This window comes from Typha latifolia, chromosome 6 (genome assembly GCF_019914945.1).
Source record: "Typha latifolia isolate L0001 chromosome 6, TyphaL0001v2, whole genome shotgun sequence".
Taxonomy (NCBI): Eukaryota; Viridiplantae; Streptophyta; class Magnoliopsida; order Poales; family Typhaceae; genus Typha; species Typha latifolia.
Window position 1 is genome coordinate 13,085,701 of NC_133091.1, and position 22,383 is coordinate 13,108,083.

The following is a 22,383-nucleotide window of genomic DNA, read 5'->3' on the forward strand; positions in this document are numbered from 1 at the left end:
TGAGAGATTAGTTTATACAGAAAACTGATAAATCTCCATTAAGAATCATTTTTTTAGATTGAGATTCTCTATGTAGTGCTGAACTTCGGTAGTTTTAAATGGATTATAAATAGTATAAATAGTTCGATAAATACATTTATCTGCGGCAGTAGTTTGATAAAAAAAACTCAGGAAAAAGATCTACCAGAGATTTAGGCACCGGAAACGTATAAAGGAAGTGGACCCAAATGGAAACAAAGCCAAACCGCCCTAGTGTTTCTAATCCATATCATTCAGTCTGTTCTCTTTCATCTATAAAGTTAGAAACCCTGTCGCTCTTCATCTATCTGCAGCTCAACTCCCTCCAATGGTTGATCCAAGCTTTGTCATAGGAGTTGTGGGTTAGATTTTGATACAAATTTACAACTTTTGGTCTTCATACTCATATTGATGGCATCTGAGATAAAATTGTTACTTTTTTGTTTTGTTTTGTTTTTTTTTTTTTTTTTTTTTTTTTTTTTTGTTTTGCAGGGAATGTCATCTCCATACTAGTCTTCACCTCCCCCATGTGAGTTCATATAATTAATTAATTTCTCCTTTTCTTATCAGTGTTTGATAGTAATGGCGACGTGCTACTTGCTATGGATTCAGTGGTACATTTGCGAGGGTAGTGAAGAAGAAATCCACTGAGAGCTTCAAAGGGATTCCATACATAACAACTCTCTTGAGCACCTCTCTGTGGACGTTCTATGGACTCCTCAAGCCTGGAGGTCTCCTGATAGTCACAGTGAATGGGGCTGGTAGTGCGTTAGAAGCCATCTATGTCCTTCTATTCCTCATCTATGCACCAAGTGAAACAAGAGTATGAGATGCCTCTTCTTCTTCATTGGAATTGCTGTGCTTCTGATTGAATGTGTTTGTTAACTCTGGTATGATATCCGAGTTCAGGTGAAGATGGCAAAGTTGGTTGCAGTGGTGGACGTGGGATTCTTGGGGATGGTTGTTTTGGTGACTCTCTTGGCTTTGCATGGGAGTGTGAGGTTGCTTGCTGTGGGATCTTTATGCGCAGTATTGACTGTAGGAATGTATGCATCTCCACTTGCAGCCATGGTTAGCATATATTAAGCAATTTCTAGCTTCCTCATGATTGAGCTTTATATAAAGGAAAAAAAAAGAGGGTAATTAGTGTACGTATTAATTCACCCAAGCTAATTCTCATGCAGAGGACAGTGGTGAAGACAAAGAGCGTTGAGTACATGCCCTTCTTTCTTTCCTTCTTCTTGTTCCTCAATGCTGGAGTCTGGAGTATTTACTCGGTGCTAGTGAAGGATTATTTTATTGGGGTAAAGTTCTCTTGTCACTTTCTTTATTTTTCTGGGTTGTAATTTTTCAAATGAAACTTAATTTGTATTATAGTGATTTTATAATTAACTCTCTGTCCTTGAACTATAATTTTCACGACGCTCTACTGGTACTTTTGGCTAATTACTCTTAACCTGGTACTATGGCTTATTTAACTCTATATAAAATTATAAAAATATCTTTGGGATATTTTCTAACACGGTTCTAAGCTATCCTAATTAACTAATATACCCTTCAAAAATAGGGGAGACAAAAGTATTTAAGATTAAAAGATAAAAACTTAATATCCTTAATGGGATATTTTTCTTTAGATACTGTTTTGTTAAGAGATTAGTTAGTTTAAGTTAAACCTTGTAAAAGTTATTGGAAAAAAAAAAGTTCGGATTATAAATAGCCTAAATTCGGATTGTTATTTGAAATTTTCTTTTTTTTTATCGTGTCTTAGAAGTTTTTTTTTATCTCTCGTAGGTATAGATATCTCTAAATTTCATATTTATATATGTACTTTTTAAAACTTATAGTTTTTGCATGAATATTATTCAGGTTCCAAATGCCATTGGTTTTGCTTTGGGCTCAGCCCAACTAATCCTCTACGCCGTATATCGAAAGAAGACGACGCCATCAACAACAAAGGCAAGGGAAAGAGATGAGGAAGAAGAGGGATCGACCCATCTCGTTGCCCAACTGGAGATGCCCCAGCAAAGGCACTTGCATAAAGGAGTTAGCCTACCAAAGCCTTCATCAGCTTCAAGAGACCATGGCTTAACTAAGTTTGTCAAGTCTATCTCCATGTCTCCCTAAGAGCTTGCTGCGTTTATGATATCATGGTGATGATATGTCCTCAAATGAAGCATTTGCTACTTGTTCACTATTATGGGACTACCTATGAGGGGTGTAAGGGGGATTCTATGAGATTGATTATACACTTGGTATTGCTATAGAGGCAATGGTTTTTTATATACATTTTGCGATCTTAGAATGCAACATATGAAATTATCAGGTGAATTAATCCCATTAGACCTATTTGTGATTAAAGAGGATGTGAAATGACTAAATTACCTTTACAGAAATATAGTCTTATGAGGATAGTAGGAGTATTTTAGTCATCTAGCAACTTATTTATGATGAAAAATATTAGTGTCAATAAATCAAATTTATTTTTAGAATTTGCATTGTTAGTTATAAATGAAAAGTTTAATACTCGCAACTTAATCTAAACCACAAAAATTGGGCCAAACCACTATATGTGATAAACTGTAATTTGCCCATATTTGTTCTACAAGTAGATTAATTCACTTATAAAAATTTAGAAGATTGGTCATATTATAAAATGAGCTTGACCCTATAATTGTGCTTCTAAGCAGTTCCAACATGCACTAAAAAAATAAAGAGGCTCTTTAAGGCAAGTAAAGGGCAGACTCGGTATCTACTTCAACTCTTTTTTTGGCATATTCTCGAATATATGTACCTTAGATGGATATTATGTTAATTGATCGGATAATATACAAAATTTTAAAAGTTTTAAAAAATAGTAGCTAATCCACGGGGAGAGCTGGAATTTATTAATTAATCATTTACTTTCTTAATTAATTACAAAGACTTAAGCAAAGCCATCACGTTCCAATGCCGTCACCCAAAAGAAATGCTCTCCTACACATCCAATTCTTTAGGATATATATATATATATACACACACTCAACTTAGAGCATCTTCTTCTCCTTCCTCTCTACTTAAAGAATCCAATAGTTAATCTCACCTCCCCATCTCTCCCATTCTTTTCTCCATGGAAGCTTTGCTCTTCCTCATAGGAGTTACAGGTGAGTTCTAACTCGATCAACTTAATATTTTCTCTATCAAATTACCACTTATTTATTTAGTTATGTTTTTGCATTATTTCATGCAGCTAATGTCATCTCGATCTTAGTCTTTTGTTCTCCAATGTACGCCTCTCTTTAACAACTTATACGTATGTCACAAATATTAAATGGGTGCAATATTATATATATATCAATCTACCCTTATATATCTATGCAGCAAAACATTTCGGAGAATAGTGAAAAATAAATCAACTGAGGGATTTGAGCCTGCACCATATGCGATCACCCTTCTCAGTTGCTCTCTGTGGTCCTATTATGGAGTCTCGAAGCCCGACGGCCTCCTCATCGTCACCGTTAACGGCGTAGGCGTCGCATTGGAGGCCATCTATGTCACCTTGTTCCTCACCTTTGCTGCTCCTCCTCTGAGGGTACGTAAGGAGGTCGTCGCATCAAAATTCGTGCTCGGAAATGACCATGCATGCATTAAATATTTAGCTCTGATGGATGATCATCTTCTTCTCATGCTTATGTTAGGCGAAGACTTGTATATTGGTTGCGATATTGGAAGTTGGTGTTCTTGGAGCAGTGATAACAGCGACGAGCTTGGCATTCCATGGGAGCACGAGATTAATGGTGATAGGCTTTTTAAGTGCGTTTCTCAATGTTCTCATGTATGGATCTCCACTTATGTCAATGGTATGAGCTGAGCCTTCAATCCACTCACACTTTAAATTGACAATAAATTTGTATAATGGAACTGTTCTTAAGATAATGTTTGAATAAGATCTGTTCTACTCCACCAATACGCCATCATAGACTTGGACTTGTACCTTCTAATTACACAAAGAATCTTTTTTTTTTGTTGTGTGTGTTTGCTAATTAAACATTCTATTTTATATTATTCAAGAATTATCCAATTAATCCATACGGATAGTGGGTTGATCTGGTAGTTCATTTGCGTATTGTTAATTATCTAAATTTCTAAAGGAATGTTTAGAGGAATATTTTATATAGTTTTGTTTTGCTAGCTAGGCGCTAGATAGAGAAGTCTTCTAGAGGGAATATAAGATTTTGCAATAGAATTAATTACAAAGAAATGGAAGTAATCCTGCAAAATAAAATAAAAATTAACTATTTAATTTTTTGGATAAGTGACTTGCACATCTTCCTTGGTCTCACAAAATAATGTCGCTAATATATTTTTCTTTTTCATTTCAAAATATACAACAGGAAACTGTGATTGCGACGCGGAGCATAGAGTATATGCCTTTCCTCCTCTCTTTCTTCCTTTTCCTGAACGGTGGCATTTGGACAATTTATGCAATCCTAGACAAAGATATATTCATTGGGGTGAGCTTTAAAAAAAAATTCATGTAAAATTAAGAGGACTATGTTTCAGTTGATTTGATGCTAATGAAACAGTAAATTAATTTTTCAGGTGCCAAATGGAATTGGTTTGATCTTAGGAACCATTCAATTGTTTCTCTACTTCTACTACATGAATTCTAAAGCAAATGAAGAAATAAGGCCAGAGGAGGCACTATTAGTGCCAAATGGGATAGAAGAACAAGGTGAAGAGACCGATATTATCTGAAATTTGCGTAATTTGTGCTTGGAATTGTAACAAGCTACACGTATCCATTTGAATCAATTAATGTTGAACACTGTACTACCACTAAGTTCTACCACCGTTCTTAAGATGTGAGTATTTATTCTGAAGACTAGTGCATGCAAGTGATGGCCGATGAGCCCAGGAATGAAGGTGAGAAATGGATATTAGGACATAAGAACAGTAAACAAGATAAAAAAATTGCACGGGAGTTGTATTGTGCTAGCTTATATACATGTCATATGTTATTTTTCGATTGATTCGAAGCATTGAGCATTATACGATGCATGTTATATGAGATACTAGCAAATAGTGTGTACTTTAATATTTTTTTTTTTTTAAATATATATATATATATATATATATATATATATATATATATATATATATATAATAACATTTGTAAAAATAAATTGACTCATCTCTTTTGAATGCGCTATAGGATGCACAAAGTGATCCGATCCGGTGAATCTCAATGCACCAAGTGATCAAATTATATATGAATTCTAATACACCGAGCATTTGATCACAATTGTATATTAACAATATGATATATCATATATAAACGTACTGTTAATTGAAATCTTACAACTAGTCGTAAAATAGATCCAGAAAAAATAGGTAATAGGATCGACTAATTTGAACATTTATGAACTATTAAAAGAACAGTCCAGTTAATATCATTGCCAAAGTCATTCACCCACTTAACCAACAATAAGGAATCACTGTAGAGCCAGTCTGGGCCATTATTGGCCCATTGACTATTCTCCCATCCACTTCAGCTTTCAATTTAATTCTCCCAACGGCCACCAGCATTAGCTCTTTTGCGATTCACCACCTATATTCTATGTTAATCGTGGAAATTTAAAAGTACTTTGTTTGAGTTCTTCTGATGATTTCTCTCCTCTTTCCAAAATATAGTACAAACATAGGTGCTAATATGAAAAAAGGCAGCTACTTACCTTACCTACCCACAACTCTAAAAATCCCAAATCCCAACTTCCACAAGGCTCACAACCATGTCTCCCCTTTCATTTCTCCTCCTCCTCTGCTTTCGCTCCGCCGCGGCGCTCTCACCGGCCTCCGCAAAGCCCTCGCCGTACGAAGTCCTTGACTCCTACCACCTCCCCGTCGGCCTCCTCCCCAAGGGCGCCTTGGGCTACGACCTCGACCCCGACACAGGCAAGTTCACCGCCTACTTCAACGGCTCGTGCGCCTTCTCTCTCGAGGGCTCGTACCAGCTCAGGTACCAATCCACCATCTCCGGCCTCATCGCCGTCGACCACCTCCGCGATCTCCGCGGCGTCAGCGTGAAGGTACTCTTTTTCTGGGTCAACATAGTCGAGGTGAGTCGCCACGGCGACCAGCTTGAGTTCTCGGTCGGGATTGCTTCCGCTGACTTCCCCATCGATAACTTCTACGAGTGCCCGCGATGTGGTTGCGGATTGGACTGTGTGAATCTTGCGATATCAAATAGGCCGGATGATGTGATGAGATTAAGTGGGAAAGAAGTGCTTTGATGCGTTCTTCCTCGATTGGTAAAGTTGGATGCTTCTGCTACCTCATATAAATTAATAAAGTAGTTGGACTTATTAAGCACGAGTATACTTTTTCTGTATGACATTTTAAGGTAAATAAAGACCCCACTTGATGAATTTGCCTTTTTGTTTGCTGATTTATTAAGCGCGCGAATTCTCTAGAGCAGCTTGATATTTGTTTGGTTTAATTGGTTGATTTACTAATTTAGTGGTTATCTCAGTATAAGGAAATTTAATTGGAGACTTGGCTCTTCTGATATTAGTGCTGTTTTGGCCATTTGGGTTGTGGTTCATGATGGTGGCTAGATTGTCTTCTCATATAAGACCATTATGCAGCAGTTGAACTGGTATTTTAACTGGGCTGTGAGGAGTTCAAGTGAGATTACAAGTAATAAAGACTAGATATGAAGGGCCGGTTTTGTTGATAATATGGGGACAAGTGTAAGAAACTTAGAGTTGGTTTAGAATACACTGAATGATAGTAGACTATGAAGGGCTCTGAAGGCTTCGTTAGATAGTTTATCACTTGAAATTTGCATGTCATTTCTTCTGATTCCTCTTATCTTTTTTTCTTTTTCTTTTTTCTGAAAAAAAAAACTTTGGTAGGCTAAGATGACTTGCTCAAGTCAGCTAGGTGCTCGAGTTGAGAACTTAATGTATACCACGTATGATATAGATATTATTACATAGAACTTGCCTTGGTACCAAAATTGTCAACTCTGTGGAGACTGGAGACCGCTAGAAAGAGAGGTCGGAGCTGAAGCAAAATACTGTACTAAATATCTGAATTTGTGAATGCCACGGAATTCTGGTATTAGAAAAAGAGTGGACTTTCAGTATACTGGAAGGAACATTGTTTTATTCAAAAGTCCCCTTGGCCACCTAGGCCCTGCTTATGCTTGCCCAGGGGTTGGACTTAGCCACTTGCACCAGGTTTAAGTACGTAGGATGACATTTAAATAACGCAGAATGTGTTTTAACTCCTTGTTGTAAGAATTATAATATTTCATTATCCAGGTTATAAGTATTCGTTATCTTGATTTGAACTAGTTAGCTTTATTACGTTCATAGCTTTTGCTACTGAGGAGGAGATCCCTATTGGCATGTGTACTGCCTGTGTGCTGTTAACTCCTCAATCTTTTCTAATTTCATTGGGATTTTACATACATTAAACTCCCTGTATTTTTGTTATTTTCGTCTTCATACTATGTTTCAGAGGATATTGTGAAATCTCAAGGAAATATAGTAGGTGTTATGCTGTTCACAATGAATTGGTCCTTTTTATAAATATAACTGTATTTGTAGCACATAAATATTTTTTCCACAATTGTTAGCATTATATAACTCTAATGGTCATACACCAGCATAACCCTTACGGTGTTTCTATTGAAGCTCCAAGTCTCTGACTTTACTGCTATTGTTTGGAGAAAGTCATGTTTGCCTCATTTTACTTCCCCACTTCCGAGGAGCACTTGTGGTCTGCTATCATCAACACTCTCTCAACCTAAATTGTCAACATTCATATTTATTCTTCGAGAAGTCACTTAGAGTTTGACTAGCTTATGCTTGAGATATTATCTTAAGAAATAGGTAAAAGAGTTTGGCGACCTTATGCTTATGATTTCTTTCCTACAGTGCATGGTGCATAGGGTTGCAAACTTCTATTTGCTATTAGTCATAGTGATAATTAACTGATCAAACAAGGCTCTTGCAAAGTTGTTGTACAATCTGCCCCCTTTACTTATCTTCGCCTGTTTGAACTATTTCTTTGCTGGTCAAGATTCTTGTGCGATATACGCAGAATGTTGTGCTGCTAGTGTAAATGGATGTTTCTATCTTAGTGTCTATAAGAATTTAGGTTGGTTATTCTATTTAATCTATTTCTGCTCCTCCTTGTCCATTGGCAAATTTTTCGATTTAAGCTCCTTCAGAGTGTACAAATTACAAATACAATTATCTGTTCTGACCAAGCTATTAGCTCAACAAATGTTTCATTTCAGCACAAACTGAGCAGTCCAAGAGGGTATCTTACTCAGTTACAGTTTGTAGGTTGCTATGGCATCTGGCTTTTACCATCAACCATTGTTGGTGAAACCTGAGAGAAATAATCTGGAACAACTTATTAAAAGATTCTTCTGATTGCTAGTATGATCGAAGATGTAGATTTTTGTCCTTTTGGATATTTTATAATCTCTCCCCTTTTCTTTCTTATAGATCTTTTGACCTTTATGTTAGTATTATATATAGCTTGAGAAAAGACCATTTAATTTGTTTTGAGTGTCTTTTGGCTGATACAATAGCCTCTCTGATTGATCATAATGTGCAAGATATGGTTCATTGGATTGTTTACATTTGAGTATAATAAAAATAAATCTACTTCACAGTTTAGACAATCTAACCTACAGCACTTGTTTATGTTCATATTGCACTTTTGCCAATATTAATATTTCAGCTGACATAAGATTAGATTCGATAAACTTGTCCTTTGCTAATAATTGGCATGCCGCATATAGTAAGTTCTTATCTGCATGACACGGAAACTTGTTTTTGTTAGTTGCCAATATTAGCAATTAAATCATAAAAAGTAAATTTATTTGAGAGGTTGTGATGCTCATAGATTTGACAACGGATGCTTGCAGTTTAAATTAACAGAAGATATATTCTAAGGCCTTGTGTTCTTATTGATTATGTTACTATCTTCAAATGATGTTTAAAAAATAGCAGATTGTATCAAAACTCACCAGAGAAGCTTTTTATTATTATTATTTTCTGAGTTGTTATTTCCATTTATATCTCTCAAAACACTATTTGCCCTTTTCATCTATTAAATTACTGAAATTTTAATACGTAGTTATAAACTTGATCAATGGGAAAACTATTGATTTGGAAGAATGGGTTTTTGATTAAATTCATCTTTTTATTTGGTATTTTTTTCTACCAAATTTTATTCCCTTTTATTCTAAAAATTATGAGAAGATCATCTTACTCTAGGATAGTTGTTCTTTCTATTTGGATGCTATTTTTTATTTGAGAGTAAGATTGTTGTTAGTTTGAAATTGGATCCCAAGAGATAGCATATTCTGTGAAATTACTAATTCAATATTATAATTTTAATCTAGTATTTGACTTACACGGGATAACAAAATAAAATTACATTATTATTCTTATTTAATAAAAAATGTAAACTTTTTTTAATAGAGCAATACTTTAGATAAATATAAATAATAAAATATTAATAAAAAGATGAAAAAATAAAATATATTTTTTAAATAAAGATATAATTTTATAAATTAGTCGGGATTATAAAAAGCTCCATTATAATAGACTAACCTCTGTTCTGAAGTACACACATATCTTAAAAGATCTTACTTTATTGGTGAGCAAATAAGTAGCCGAATTAGGCTGACGAAATTTAATACATATATCTAAAATTATTATTTTTTATATAAAATTATATAATAATAAGTTCCTTTTTCTCTCTCACTCTCGGGATACAGCATCCCACGGGAACGAAACGAGAAACAGAGGGTATACAAGCAAAAAGAAAATGCTTTTTTGGAGTTGGTATCCTTTCCTCCCGTGACCAATTCACGAGCATATATATATATATATATATATATATATATATATATATATATATATATATATATATATATATATATATTACGACAATGTCTATATGGATTGTGTTTAATTTGATTGGTGCCATTATTATTTGAATATGTCAAACAATCTCTCTCTCTCTCTCTCTCTCTCTTTTAAATCTTTGTAGAAGACCATTAGAAAAATTCTTATGAAATGATCAAGAGGTATTTTGCACCACAGACTAATTAAATAGATGTAATATTATCGTAATGTAATTGAGTTGGTCTAATTTTGCTATGTGATGCATTCATTTGGAATTTGACAGTTTAAAGAGGCTGAACAACGAAGGTTTGCTAATAAACGTCATGCATTTATATTTTCAAATCTTGTACAAAATTTACAAGTAACACCTTATCTTTATTTTTTGTTATTACTAATGATCTTACCTTACCAGGCTTTAGTTCTAATAATTAAACCTGAAAGTCCAATGAGCACATATAAAAGAAATCACCACAAAAAAAAGGAAAAAAAAAAAAACCAAACTAAGTATTACATTAATCCATCAAGTATCTCGACACAAGAACATAATTTAATTAAGCCCCAGGGGAATTACCACAAATTAAAAAGGAGTTAAAAAAGAATTAATTAGTAAATTAATCCTTTCCTCCACCTCCTCTTTTACTCATTACGCTCGACCCTTTCCTTGGAGAAGCGTCTCCCTCAGCTCTGCCGCGTCGACCTCCTGCGTCCGATTACCCGGCCGGTAGTACCCGGTCACCGGATCCGGCACCCACGACGCCTTCGCCGCCGAGTCCGCCTCCCTCTTCGCGGCCACCATCACCGCCTTCTCCTCCGCCGCTCTAACCCTCGCCGCCGCCGCCGCCGCCGCCGCCGAGTATCCCCTCCTGCATCAAGAGAGCTCTCCACCGTCAGATCAAGTCGAGCCCGCGTAACACATGATCGGAGATGAAGTAGTAGAAATGGTAGTAGGAAGAGAGGTTATACCTGTAGGCGAGGAGGGCGAGGAGAGCGCGAGCTTGAGCCATCGGGATATGGATCGAACGGTTGGTTGTGCTCGGTTTCCTCGCGGCCGCGATTAGAAGAAGAAGCTCCTCTCGCAGCGGCGGGGAAACGCGATGGATCTTTGTTAGAGGAAGAAGGAAGAGGAGAGCTTCTATTTATAGCCAGGAGGAAACGGGGGGAGAACGAGAGGGAGAAGGGGAAACGTGCGGAGTCGGAGTCGTCGGTACCTCCAGACAGGTCAAATTTTGGGTGGGCCCGGAGTTTACGCGGGAGCCGTCAAAATGGCGCCACGTTTCAGGAGGAAGAGAACTTAGCCTTTCCTACGGCAGGGCCCGCGTTGGTCTTATTGTGGGTTTTTTCTTTTAGAAAATTTCGCGTGGAGGAAGTCGGCGGGGTTTCGTGGATCCTGGACGAGTTTACTTGGGTCGTCTAAAGGCGGCGTCTCGAACGTTCTTTCTTGCCAGTCGCTACGTGTAAACGAAAACATCCCCCAGTAAATATATTGAAATTTTACAAATACCACCCCATTTTTTACAAATAAAATTTGCAATTTAATCCTGCAAATTTTCCCGATTTACAATAACCCTCTCTATGGTACTTTGGCTGCCGTCCTCTACTTTTTCTCTCGTGTTAGAAAATTGTTTTATTTAAATCTTAATTAGGGGTCTTCCATGAGTTGAGTTTCACGCAAGTAACGGGAGAACACGTATGTCTATTGGCCAATTGGGAGTATATATAACGTTACAAAATATATCTACTTGTCTTATACAACATTATCTTAGGACCTTAATTATAATAATAATAATTATTATTATTATTATTATTATCTCTTGTTCTCTGTTACCGTATTATTCGTTTAGTGGATTACGTACGTAATCTATTGAGTGAAAGAACTACGGAAGAGATATGATCGGATACGTGGGATTGAGAACGAAGTTATTCACCATCCTTTCTATAGTAATCTAGCATGATGAGTATTGACAGTTATTATCATAAATAGTTCCATTTGTTTGTTGTCTAACATCTCGTTATCTACCTTTTTTAAGGCTTTTGGCCTTTAGTCACTCTTCCATAGTTCAACAGTCCCTCTTATTCTTCTTCCATGGCTAATAACAATAAGTTTGTTAAGATTCGTTTATATTCCACCCCACCATTAATTAGTCTTGGTGGAAACTTTATTTCCATATAGATACTTTTGTACACCATCACTGTTGATGGTTATAATAAGATGAAAGGATAATAATATTGTGCTTATATATATATATATATATATATATATATGAATTCCCATGAGATACTGGATGGAGTTCATCAGGTGGGTTGTGGAACGAAGGAGAAGTTGGAAGGAACGAGATTGAGGATTCCACCAACAAGTCCACCAATGAGATCTTGGAGCAACTGCAATGCTGACCGAAGGATTCCGAGTTCAGGGAGAGATGCATCGCAGGAAGCCAAAGGGGTGTCCACAATAAGATTGCAGCTGCTCAAGAGAGTGGTTAAAGGCGAGGGTATCAGATCCAGTGACATTGCAAACACTCCGTCACTGTTCGTCGTTGCACTCGTTATTACTTCGTTTCCGCAAAGCAGCTGCACTGTAGCATCTGCATGGCATTCCATGCGAATTAATGGTCAAGTGATGTAGTAATTAGAATAAGAAAAAAGAAAGGGCTTGTTACAACTCTTGGATTCTCATGTATATAAAAGTTTTTAAGTTTTGGGCTGAGTTATTCATGAAAAGTGGCTAAATTCATGATAATGGTACTCATGGTATCTCACCTAGTAGGTCTGGTGGTGGGATTCAAACTCAGAACCTTCTTCTCGGATACTTTAGTACTTTAAAGCTTTAGCCCAAAAGAGAGTGGTAGTTTTATTGTAGGCTTACTTGGGAACACAGGAGTAGCTGCTGCATTTATCGAAGTACCATTGCTGCAAGGCACTATGCCACTAATGAGGACTGGACCAAGTGCTTGAGCTCCAGTTACAGCGACTGCTGCTATCACTACAAACACAAGGAGAGAGCTCTTCAAAGCCATGACTGTTTGAAGTTTTGCAGCTGCTTGCTTGCTTGCTAAATATTAATTGCTTGAATCGGTGCATATTTATAGGCTAGAAGAGACCAAGTGTGCTGCCGTTTTCTATGACCATTAGTGGATCCCTTTGCACCTAGTATGGTTTTAATCGTTTTCGATGTACAGATCATTGGATCAGATTAATTAGATTAAGATTATCTTTGTCGCGTGCACTTGATGTAATTAGAATGTTTCATAAAGAAGCATCATAAGCAAGGGTAACCTTTTAGATATAGCATAACACATTAATATTTCCGATTTGATAAGCTTTAATGTCCTTCATGCTTGCTATTGCGTTTCTCGTAATACTACTTTTTTTTATCTGAAAAAAAAACCTGACAAAAGAAAGGCTAAAAATGAAAAGAAAAGAGAAGAGATAAAAACAAAATTGGGCAATTATTTTAGGGACTACTTCCAGGATTATACTATTTTTTAATTACTTAAAATTTTAAAATATTAAAGATCCTAAAATTTTAAAAAAGTTAAAATATATAAACTACTTAAGCATCGAGTTTGGAAACTAAAAAAATATTTGTTGGTATCTCTCTTTCTCTCGCTCACTCTCCTCTCCAATAAAAAATGGATAGTTTCATTTAGACATCTTAATTAGCATTATTTTTCACATGCACCTTCTAATTAAAAAAAATTTATATATACTTTTTAGAATCAGACATGTATATATAAGAAATAGTGATAATTCAAAAGTCTAAGCGTAATTATCACAATAAAAGATCTATTTACTTTTAAGTTTTAAATCTCTCCCACGCTTCACTCATTCTCTATCCCACTCACTCTCTTTCCCACTCACACCCTCCTCTCTCTCTCTCTCTCTCTCTCTCTCTCTCTCTCTCTCTCTCTCTCTCTAGTCTATTGTTACAGCAGAAATGGAGAGCTAAAGGGAGAGACCCAGTTGTTTACTTCAACGGATTTCCATCGGAGGAGTTCACCTGGGTGGAGTATGGCAGAGAGAGAAGGTACGTGGACGTCTTCTGGAGTCTCCCAACTCATTTCACTAACCCATTCGACGGAAACTAGTAAAGTTATAGACATCATTACAGATGACATCCAAACTCTTACTGCACACCTTCAAACATGTAAAGTTCTTCATGTTTAAGACAATCAAGTAGCTAGGATTCAGTTGTAATCTTGGGAGGGAATCCTGTCTTGAGGAATTTATGCAGCTTTTGATCTCTGATGCTAAGCTACTAGAGCATTCTGTAACAGAACTGATTAAGGATCGAGTATAAATAACGGTTCTTTAGCTCCTCTCCTTTTTCTCATGTTTGAAAATTGTTTTATTTAAATCTTTATCAGGAACCTCCCATGACTTTGGGTTTCCCGTGAGTAACGGGAGAACACGCATGTCTACTGGTCAATTGGATTAAGTATATATAACGTTACTCAATTATCTACTAGTCTTAACTAGTATTATTATCTCTAGTTCTCTGTTACTGTATTATTCGTTTAACGGATTCTGTTATCTATTGAGTCAAAAGAACTACGGAAGAGATATGATCGAATACGTGGAATTGCGAATGAAGTACTTATTCAATCCCATTTGTTTGTGGCCTAGATCTCTTGTTATCCAACTTTTTGTTAGACTTTTTAGGACCATTTTGTTATTATTTTTGAGGAAAGAAAGAGAGAGAAGTTGAGCATAAAAATAACTATTTGAAAAGGAAAGGTCGGAGGATCTTGGACGCAATTAACCCTTGTAAATAAAGAGGAATACTTTACGTCAGTCACTCTTCCTTATTCCAATAGCCCTTTTTATTCTTCTTCCATATATGGCTAATTGATAACAATACGTTAAGATTCAGTACTTCTATTCCATCGCACCATTAGTCTCGGTGGAAACTTTATTTGCATCTAGATACTTGTACACCATCACGCTTGATGGTAATAAGAAGATGGAAGGATAATAATAATAATAGTCAGGTTATATATATATATATATAACCATGAGATGGGTGAAGTTCTTAGGTGAGTTGTGGGATGAAGGAGAAGTTGGAAGGAGCGAGGTTGAGGATTCCACCAATAAGTCCACCGATGAGACCTTGAAGCAACTGCAATGCTGACTGAAGAATTCCGGTTCCAGAGAGAGACGCATTGCAAGAAGCCAAAGGGGTGTTCACAATAAGATTGCAGCTGCTCAAGAGAGTGGACAGGAGAGAGGATATCAGATCCAGTGACATTGCAAACACTCCGTCACTGTTCGTCGTTGCACTTGTTATCACTCTATTTCCGCAACGTAACTGCACTGTAGCATCTGCATGCCATTCCATACAAATTAATGATCAAATGATACGTGCAGTATGTAGCACTGCTTAATTATTTGTTACCAAGAAAGTTGGTAAACGTTAGTATCACATGTGAATCTTGGCTTCTCATCTAAAAGCTTAAGCTTTAGGACTGAGTTAGGCTAGGTCATCCCCTTTCCCCCAACAACCCTAATATATGGTACTCTTGGTACCTCATCTAGTAGGTCTGGTGGGATTCCAACTCAGACCTTCTGCTCGGATATTATACTACTTAAAAGCTTAACCTAAAAAAGAGTGGTAGGACTAGTGTAGGCTTACTTGGGAACACAGGAGTGGCTGCTGCATTGATCAAAGTGCCATTGCTGCATGGAACTATGCCACTGATGAGGATTCGCCCGAGCTGAGCTTGTGCTCCAGTTGCAGCAACTGCAGCTAACACTGCAAGCACAAGGAGAGAGCTCTTCAAAGCCATGACTGTTTGAAGTTTATTTCCTCTGCTTGCTTAACTCGTTGAATATTGCTTCAATTGGTGCATATTTATAGAGTAGAAGAGGCCAGCCAAAGTGTGCTGCCGTTTTCTATGACCATTAATGGATCACTTTGTAGCTCAAATCATTTTCGATGTATAGATCGATATTGGATCAGGCTAATTAGTTCAAGATTATCTTTGTTGCGTCCACTTGATCAAATTAGAATGGTCCTTAAAGAATCTCATAGACTATAGGGTAATCTTTTTAGATAGCATAACAAATTCGTTTAAAATGTTCTTGATGTACTCGGCCTTGTTTATTGACACGAGCTCGAGTTGGCCCTAACATACTCAAATTCGACTTCATGACTCCTGTCGTTTGATAACTGGGGAAATTAAATATCCCGACCGCGTGGAACCGTGGGATTTGTAGAAAAGCCTAATCCCGAGCGTCAAATTCGGGTGGGTGCTGGGTCCCAATTCCCAAACGGTCATTTGGTCAGCTCCCCTGCGCGTGCTATTCCATCACGTGAGCCTTGCGTGAGAGGTAGGGCACTGTGACTGTCCTTGTCTCGGATGCCAGATTAAGGTGGGAATTTCGGCAAACCAAACAACGAAAGAGAAGAAGAAGAAGAAGAAAAAGAAGAAGAAGAAGATGGCCAGAAAGGGAGACGATCTATTCCATGAATTTGGGGGAAGGAGGACCAAAAGTATCTCGCTTACTCGGTTTGATATCCCAATGGAATGTTGGCCATTGCTTTGATCCAACTTACTTGCAGTTGAGAAATATAACCTACTTTTTTCTTTTTCTTTTTCTGTAATTTTTTACAGGCAATCCGACAGGTTTTATAAGGTGTGAGGAACAAGATTGAATCAGATTCTCTGCTGATAGTCAATATATTAAAAAGAAATATATTGAGCTTTGGACACCGTTATACATAACATCCAAAATCTAATCAAGCTGTGGATTAGCTGGCTAATAGAAAAGTAGGACTCAATTATACAGTTATACTTTGGGAGGGATCTTTTCTTGAGGAGCTTCTATGGCTTTTGATTTCTAGTGCTACTCGAGCATACCGTAACCAAATGGGTTTATATATATAGTCTTTTATTTTTTTTCAAAAAAAAGAGGGGAAGATTATATGTATATTATATATTACTCCATTAACAGTTGTATCATTGCCATGGAACATAGAGGAGTCCCTTTTTAAAAGGTTCTTTGCATCTAGACCTCGACAACTTTATAAGTGGATCCTCCTTTCACCTAAATTTCAACTAAAAGAACCAAAATGACAAGATATTCTTATCAAATAAAACTTGCAAGAAAAGAAAAGGAGCCATCCATCTACTAATAATTAGTTGCCAAATCTTTTTCATCTGTGAGGTGCCCAACCAACTGACATGACTCTACATGATCTCATGTCCTTTCTCATTATATATACATGAAATTACAAACAAAACTCCACTAATGATCTTTTTTTTTTTTGTTTCTAGAAAATTTATATTAAGAAAAATTAACAGCTCTATTGACTTTGCAAAAAACTTGATTTCAAAACTTTAGTATATTTGAAGCAGAAATAAAGAATATCATCGATTATATATTGAATAGTTCAAGATGGGCGTTCTTATCTTCAGGAGTCATCTTCAACAGTCGTAGTGCATAGAATAGAAATAATCTACCATTAACAAATGACCTATCACCATGATAAACAAATACATTTATATATACCAAGAGATAGAATTAACATGGCTGACATCAAGAAAACTAATTAAGACCATTAAAGATAAACAAAATGTTCACCAAACCCATCCACTTACATATATACAATAAGCATTACGATAAACACCATCTAGCACAAACAACACCACAGCTATCACACTCCCCATGATCTAGCACAAACAAAGATGAGCAAAAAAAGACTACAAGACACTTCTTTATGTACAATCCACACAGCCCAAACACACATACATATATACTACCGACTTACATGATAAGCATCTAAGAAAGAAACCCTCATGCCCTCATCCATTATTCCTACTCCTCATGTGCAGCAAAAAGAGAAAAAGTAGTAAGAGCTCACACTTCAAAGGGAGGAGGAGGGCTCTTAGGCCCAAGTGCTCCTCTCTCATATGCGTCTGAAGATGATTTCCTCCTCAGCCGGCCTACTCCTGGTCATTAATTACCACCATAAAATTAAAATTGTTACTTAGAGGGCATAATTTAGCACGAACTACTGAAACAAATTAAGGCACCACTTATGATAATGTGGATTAATTAACCCAAATTGATTCATTAGCTTTATGTACTAATTTGGTTGGACTAAAGAGGTTAAAAATCTCCCATAGTAAGCTACCTCTGTAACTCAGCGGTTGGGTTTGATTCCTTCAACGGACACATTGGGATTGATATTTTTCGATCGAAATTAGACATAATTTAGGGCCATGATCGTTAGTTTTTTAAAAAAATAAGAATTCAATAAAAAAAAAATCCCATAGTAAAAGAAAAAAAAGAAGAAAAAAAGCTGCTTTACTGAATGACCCTTCACCTCTTCCCCGACCCTAGTAAAAAAATATTATTAAACGATAGAAGTTCATGAGGGATATATTCCCTTCGTTTCTCTAGATGCTTCCGTAGCGGAAGCAAATGGCCGTTAGTTTACTATTTCTGGACAGTGTATTCAATTTTATTTCCCAAACTGACCCCACCGAGCGTCGTCATAGGCTATCACTGCCGCGATGCGAGGACTTTTTCGTCAAAGACAAAAACCCGCTCACAGTAAAATTACTAAATTACCCTAACGTTTGGACCTAAATAGCAACAAGCTGCCATCGGGAAAACCCTCACCGGCGAACGGCGAGAGCGGCGGCGTCGACCCCGCCGGCGAAGACGGTGGCGTCCCGTTGGCCGGCGACGGGCAGCCCGCAGGCCTCTTGATCATGATGCTCCGCGTCACCCTCGGGGCCTCGTCGACGTCCGATCTCCCGATCCCGGCGTCCGCCGCCTCCCCTGAGAAGAAGCCAAGGAAAACCCTAGATCAGATGCGAGCCGTCCGATCGGTCGGAGCTGTGCGCGGAAGGGTATAAAGGGGAAGGGGCGGAGAATTCCGACGGACCTTTGACGGCGTTGGAACGGAAGGAGAAGGACGAGTGTTTCCGGAGGCGTCCGAGGCCGGTGTCAGGGCGGGGGCCGGCGACGGTGTCATCCCAGAGCTGGTCGAGAAGGCCCATGGAGTTGGGAGTTATTTACGACGGCGGTACCCCTGGAGATCTAGATCTGGAGAAAGGAAGAAGGCAAAAGAGTGGGAGTGGGGGACTATTTATAATCTGGGAGCGTAGAAAGATCTGGGCCGTCTATGGATACGTGGCACTACCGATGTGGTGGGCCCCGTGGAGTGGATAAGATCGGTCGCTATGGAGTAGCAGCCGCCTAAGATGTGGTGCCACGTGTTCTAGAATTGTACGGGCCTCACGTGACTAGTGTTTCCCGGAGAGAGAGTTTTTGAATCCTCTAAATATTTAGATATATTTTTATCACGTTAGTAAAATTGCTAATTAGAACCAACGACTTGTATAATAACGTAAGTGAGTCTTTTGACAGCCGGATTAAATCTCCCCCATGCTTTTGATCTTCATCTCAATAAAACTATTGAACCAGTAGACATGACTTCCCATCTTGTTTCAAATATAAATTGTTGAATTAGAAAGTGACTATAATACACACTTTATTTCGTATTTAAGTTTTAAATTATACTAATGCTTAGAAAAAGGTTTGGAAATGCTAGTTTGGTCAAATTCCAAGGAGGACTGACGATATTACCGTCAAAAAGTGGAGTATAAGTAAGGGTGGGAGAGTTAGTGGAATGAATGTATACAGAGAGAAGTGACAGAGATTGAATCTTTGGATAACTTATAAGTAATAATATTCAATAATCTATTTCCTTTCATGAGTCATAAAGGACCTAATGAATAAAGCCAATAGCAAATACGCTTGTTGATTGCTTATTCTCTCACCCCAAATTAGTTAAAGGTAACTGTCATCACATACCTAACTTCCTGAACCCATAATTAGGGTGAAAAGCTAGTGCAATATTACTAAAATAATTCTTAGACCACCAACACTTGAAGATTAGTGGGAGAACGTTGAAATTGTAACCACAGGAAGCTCCTCTTTATTTACTGAGCATCTTTCACTCAAGTGTACAATGAATCCTAACACCTGAAACCCAGTTCGAGGAGAACTTGCTAAAGATAAGCTCATATCCCTTAAAATCTGATCACATCTAAGGTGATGAAAGTCTGGGAGTTAAAATGCAACAGACATTTGTTTTACTGATCCACTTCCAGCATCAATTCCCTCTGTTCTAAGAAGATTTGTGGCAAAAGCTACAGGCACGCATCAAAGTAGCTTCACTCCAGCATCTCTCATTGAATCTACGACGGCCTTTATCTTTCCATGGTACTTCTGTTCCCTCTTGAGAAACACAGACACAGCGGGGATGCCCTTGAGCAGCAAGCGCTCGCCCAAAATCTTTCCAATCTTTGCGGCAGCAGCAACGTCTCGAGTGGATTCCATGCTTGGTCTTAGCAGCTTCTCTTGTGAGCTTGCAGAGGAGGCAACCGTTGCCGTTGGAGTGTGGATGACTTGTGCGTTGACATACTTGTTTGTAAAATGCATCTTCAAAACATAAGGTTTGAGAAACTTGGTAATCCTGGCTGGCCTCACTGGGGGAGGGATAACCATCACTTCCGCAGCTTGTGTTCTGAAAAAGAACATGCATTAAAAAAGAAGAATGCATTGCAGATCTCAAGGAGCAGGGAGAGCAGGAACCAAAATTTTTTAAAAGAAAAGCACAAGAAGAAAGTTGCAGAAAGAGATATTAGGCAGTGACCATAAATAAATTTCTTTAAAAATTATAACCTTCTGTGGCCTAAAAAAAGACAGGTTCCAACCATGATTCAACCGACATGGCGACGACAGCAGCATAGGGTGGAGAACAGAGATCTTAAAGCTACTCTAATTGTTTAGCTAAATTTTGTTTGATATACTAACAATCATACAGTTTATAAGGACAAACACACTGTTTTTAGGATAAACACTCCCAATATAAACAGAATATTTGTTATCCAACAAAAGAACGGCAAAAACAAATTAACCTTACCAGCCCAGACCCCAAACAACCTTACCTTGATCGACCTTAATGGTGCAGGAGGCTTCAAAACTCAAGGTGATCATCTTTTAAAATTGAATAAAAGATTCAGGTTTCCACACTCAGTTGCTACCTAAAACAATCTTGCGAAGAAGAAGCTTAGGAACAAAGCAAAACTAGCATCTCTAGAACATCTTCGGCTCACGGAAAATTGGTGCGGCACATTAAGAAACAAGATTTGCATTAACAATCAATAGTGTGACGGTTGGTCTAGGATTTCCCAGTAAGCTCCTCTATCTCCTAAACTATCTCAACATTAGAAATTCTATTCAATTTCATGGTAATTCACGAAGGGTACATGCTATGTGCAAAAAAATTGATTTTGATATTCTCTTTCCAACGCTTTCTCGACTTAAACTTATGGGAGAAGCTCAGGCATAAAGCATTACTATGAATAAGCTTGTTTTGGGGGAAAAAATCAATCTTGCATCCGAAAAGGGAGAAATAGATTGGCCTCTATATCTCTCTTGTTGCAGATCTAATAATGATTAAAGTGATCTAACAAAACACAATCTGCGATTATACTAGGAGAGCAAGAGAGAAAGAAAGGGAGTACCCGATCCAACTACCACCGGTCGCCGTCCACCTCCCCCACGGGCCGCCGCTCGTCCAGTCGCCGTCCACGACACGGGGGAGAGCAGTACTAGAGAATGCGCGTCTTTCAGATTTGAGATCTTAGGGTTAGGGCTACAATCTCTCTGGGCTTTCCTACAAAATCTACTACATTTCAAATATATTGCGAAAAGACACCTCCCTTTTAGATATTTGCAAATAGACTCCTCCTTTTTAAGTCGCAAAAATACCTCTCAATGTATCAGAGATAATACCTCGGGTGTTAAAAAATGTGTTCCATGGAAGAGTTCCAGTGGCTCAAAATATTAGTCAGTAATTTTACACCGGTATTTGATCTGATTTGAATATAAATGTAAGTTGGATCCGAATTAATCCAACATATTTTCACCTCCTACTTTCTTTACACTATGAGTATATACAGTAGGATTTGTTAGCACTTAGTAAAGGTGATCATTGGGCTTGATCGTCTAACCTTGGCTCAAGCCCACTCAATTTTAACTTAGAAATAGTAATGAGCGGCATGGGCTAGTTCTTTGCCCATTCCGTAGTAAAATATTAATATATAAATATATTTGTATGAAAGATAAGTTTGTTTTTATAAAGTCCTATTACACTGGGTCCAAATAAAATATAAATATTTTTATAATTTAGGTTATTATTTTCGATTTAAATATTAATATCTCATGGGCTAGTGGACGATAACGGACTACAGTAACAGAGTGATCCATGAATTGAGTCATGAATAAATATTTAAGTTTGATCGACACAAAAAGTCCGGCCCAACGATCACGGGTTCTCTAATATGCCAACGGGCCAGGGCTGAGCTCAAAGCAATCGACTTCTAGTCGTTAAAAAGAATCATAAAAGATAAGTTAATTTATTTTAAAAAAA

At 37.5% G+C, this 22,383-nt stretch overlaps 8 protein-coding genes across 8 annotated transcripts; 3 read left to right on the forward strand and 5 right to left on the reverse strand.

Annotated features, from left to right (window-relative positions):
- The first annotated feature begins 152 nt into the window (after positions 1-152).
- Positions 153-2,298, forward strand: LOC140790572 (bidirectional sugar transporter SWEET16-like). Its single transcript, XM_073140703.1, has 6 exons — positions 153-380; positions 511-547; positions 631-841; positions 928-1,089; positions 1,203-1,322; positions 1,885-2,298. The coding sequence occupies exons 1-6, from the start codon at positions 347-349 to the stop codon at positions 2,140-2,142; spliced, it is 822 nt and encodes a 273-aa protein (XP_072996804.1). The 5' UTR covers positions 153-346; the 3' UTR covers positions 2,143-2,298.
- Positions 2,299-3,124: 826 nt separating this feature from the next.
- LOC140791184 (bidirectional sugar transporter SWEET16-like) lies at positions 3,125-5,019 on the forward strand. Its single transcript, XM_073141598.1, has 6 exons — positions 3,125-3,158; positions 3,245-3,281; positions 3,376-3,586; positions 3,693-3,854; positions 4,389-4,508; positions 4,597-5,019. Exons 1-6 carry the CDS (start codon positions 3,125-3,127, stop codon positions 4,750-4,752), a joined length of 720 nt encoding a protein of 239 aa, XP_072997699.1. The 3' UTR covers positions 4,753-5,019.
- Positions 5,020-5,747: 728 nt separating this feature from the next.
- Positions 5,748-6,422, forward strand: LOC140790138 (uncharacterized protein At5g01610-like). The gene has a single exon (XM_073140076.1). It carries the CDS (start codon positions 5,787-5,789, stop codon positions 6,285-6,287), a length of 501 nt encoding a protein of 166 aa, XP_072996177.1. The 5' UTR covers positions 5,748-5,786; the 3' UTR covers positions 6,288-6,422.
- A 3,996-nt stretch (positions 6,423-10,418) lies between these two features.
- LOC140790576 (late embryogenesis abundant protein Lea5-like) lies at positions 10,419-11,086 on the reverse strand. The gene is made up of 2 exons (XM_073140709.1): positions 10,896-11,086; positions 10,419-10,795 (listed from the first exon to the last, which is right to left on the reverse strand). Exons 1-2 carry the CDS (start codon positions 10,934-10,936, stop codon positions 10,576-10,578), a joined length of 261 nt encoding a protein of 86 aa, XP_072996810.1. The 5' UTR covers positions 10,937-11,086; the 3' UTR covers positions 10,419-10,575.
- Positions 11,087-12,224: 1,138 nt separating this feature from the next.
- Positions 12,225-12,946, reverse strand: LOC140791185 (phylloplanin-like). Its single transcript, XM_073141599.1, has 2 exons — positions 12,796-12,946; positions 12,225-12,514 (listed from the first exon to the last, which is right to left on the reverse strand). The coding sequence occupies exons 1-2, from the start codon at positions 12,944-12,946 to the stop codon at positions 12,225-12,227; spliced, it is 441 nt and encodes a 146-aa protein (XP_072997700.1).
- A 2,013-nt stretch (positions 12,947-14,959) lies between these two features.
- On the reverse strand, positions 14,960-15,721 carry LOC140791255 (phylloplanin-like). The gene is made up of 2 exons (XM_073141727.1): positions 15,562-15,721; positions 14,960-15,251 (listed from the first exon to the last, which is right to left on the reverse strand). The coding sequence occupies exons 1-2, from the start codon at positions 15,713-15,715 to the stop codon at positions 14,962-14,964; spliced, it is 444 nt and encodes a 147-aa protein (XP_072997828.1). The 5' UTR covers positions 15,716-15,721; the 3' UTR covers positions 14,960-14,961.
- A 1,742-nt stretch (positions 15,722-17,463) lies between these two features.
- On the reverse strand, positions 17,464-19,010 carry LOC140791307 (dormancy-associated protein homolog 3). Its single transcript, XM_073141818.1, has 3 exons — positions 18,826-19,010; positions 18,558-18,719; positions 17,464-17,881 (listed from the first exon to the last, which is right to left on the reverse strand). The coding sequence occupies exons 1-3, from the start codon at positions 18,938-18,940 to the stop codon at positions 17,790-17,792; spliced, it is 369 nt and encodes a 122-aa protein (XP_072997919.1). The 5' UTR covers positions 18,941-19,010; the 3' UTR covers positions 17,464-17,789.
- Positions 19,011-19,852: 842 nt separating this feature from the next.
- LOC140790080 (uncharacterized) lies at positions 19,853-21,617 on the reverse strand. Its single transcript, XM_073139999.1, has 2 exons — positions 21,476-21,617; positions 19,853-20,472 (listed from the first exon to the last, which is right to left on the reverse strand). Exon 2 carries the CDS (start codon positions 20,451-20,453, stop codon positions 20,109-20,111), a length of 345 nt encoding a protein of 114 aa, XP_072996100.1. The 5' UTR covers positions 20,454-20,472; positions 21,476-21,617; the 3' UTR covers positions 19,853-20,108.
- Between the last annotated feature and the right edge of the window lie 766 nt (positions 21,618-22,383).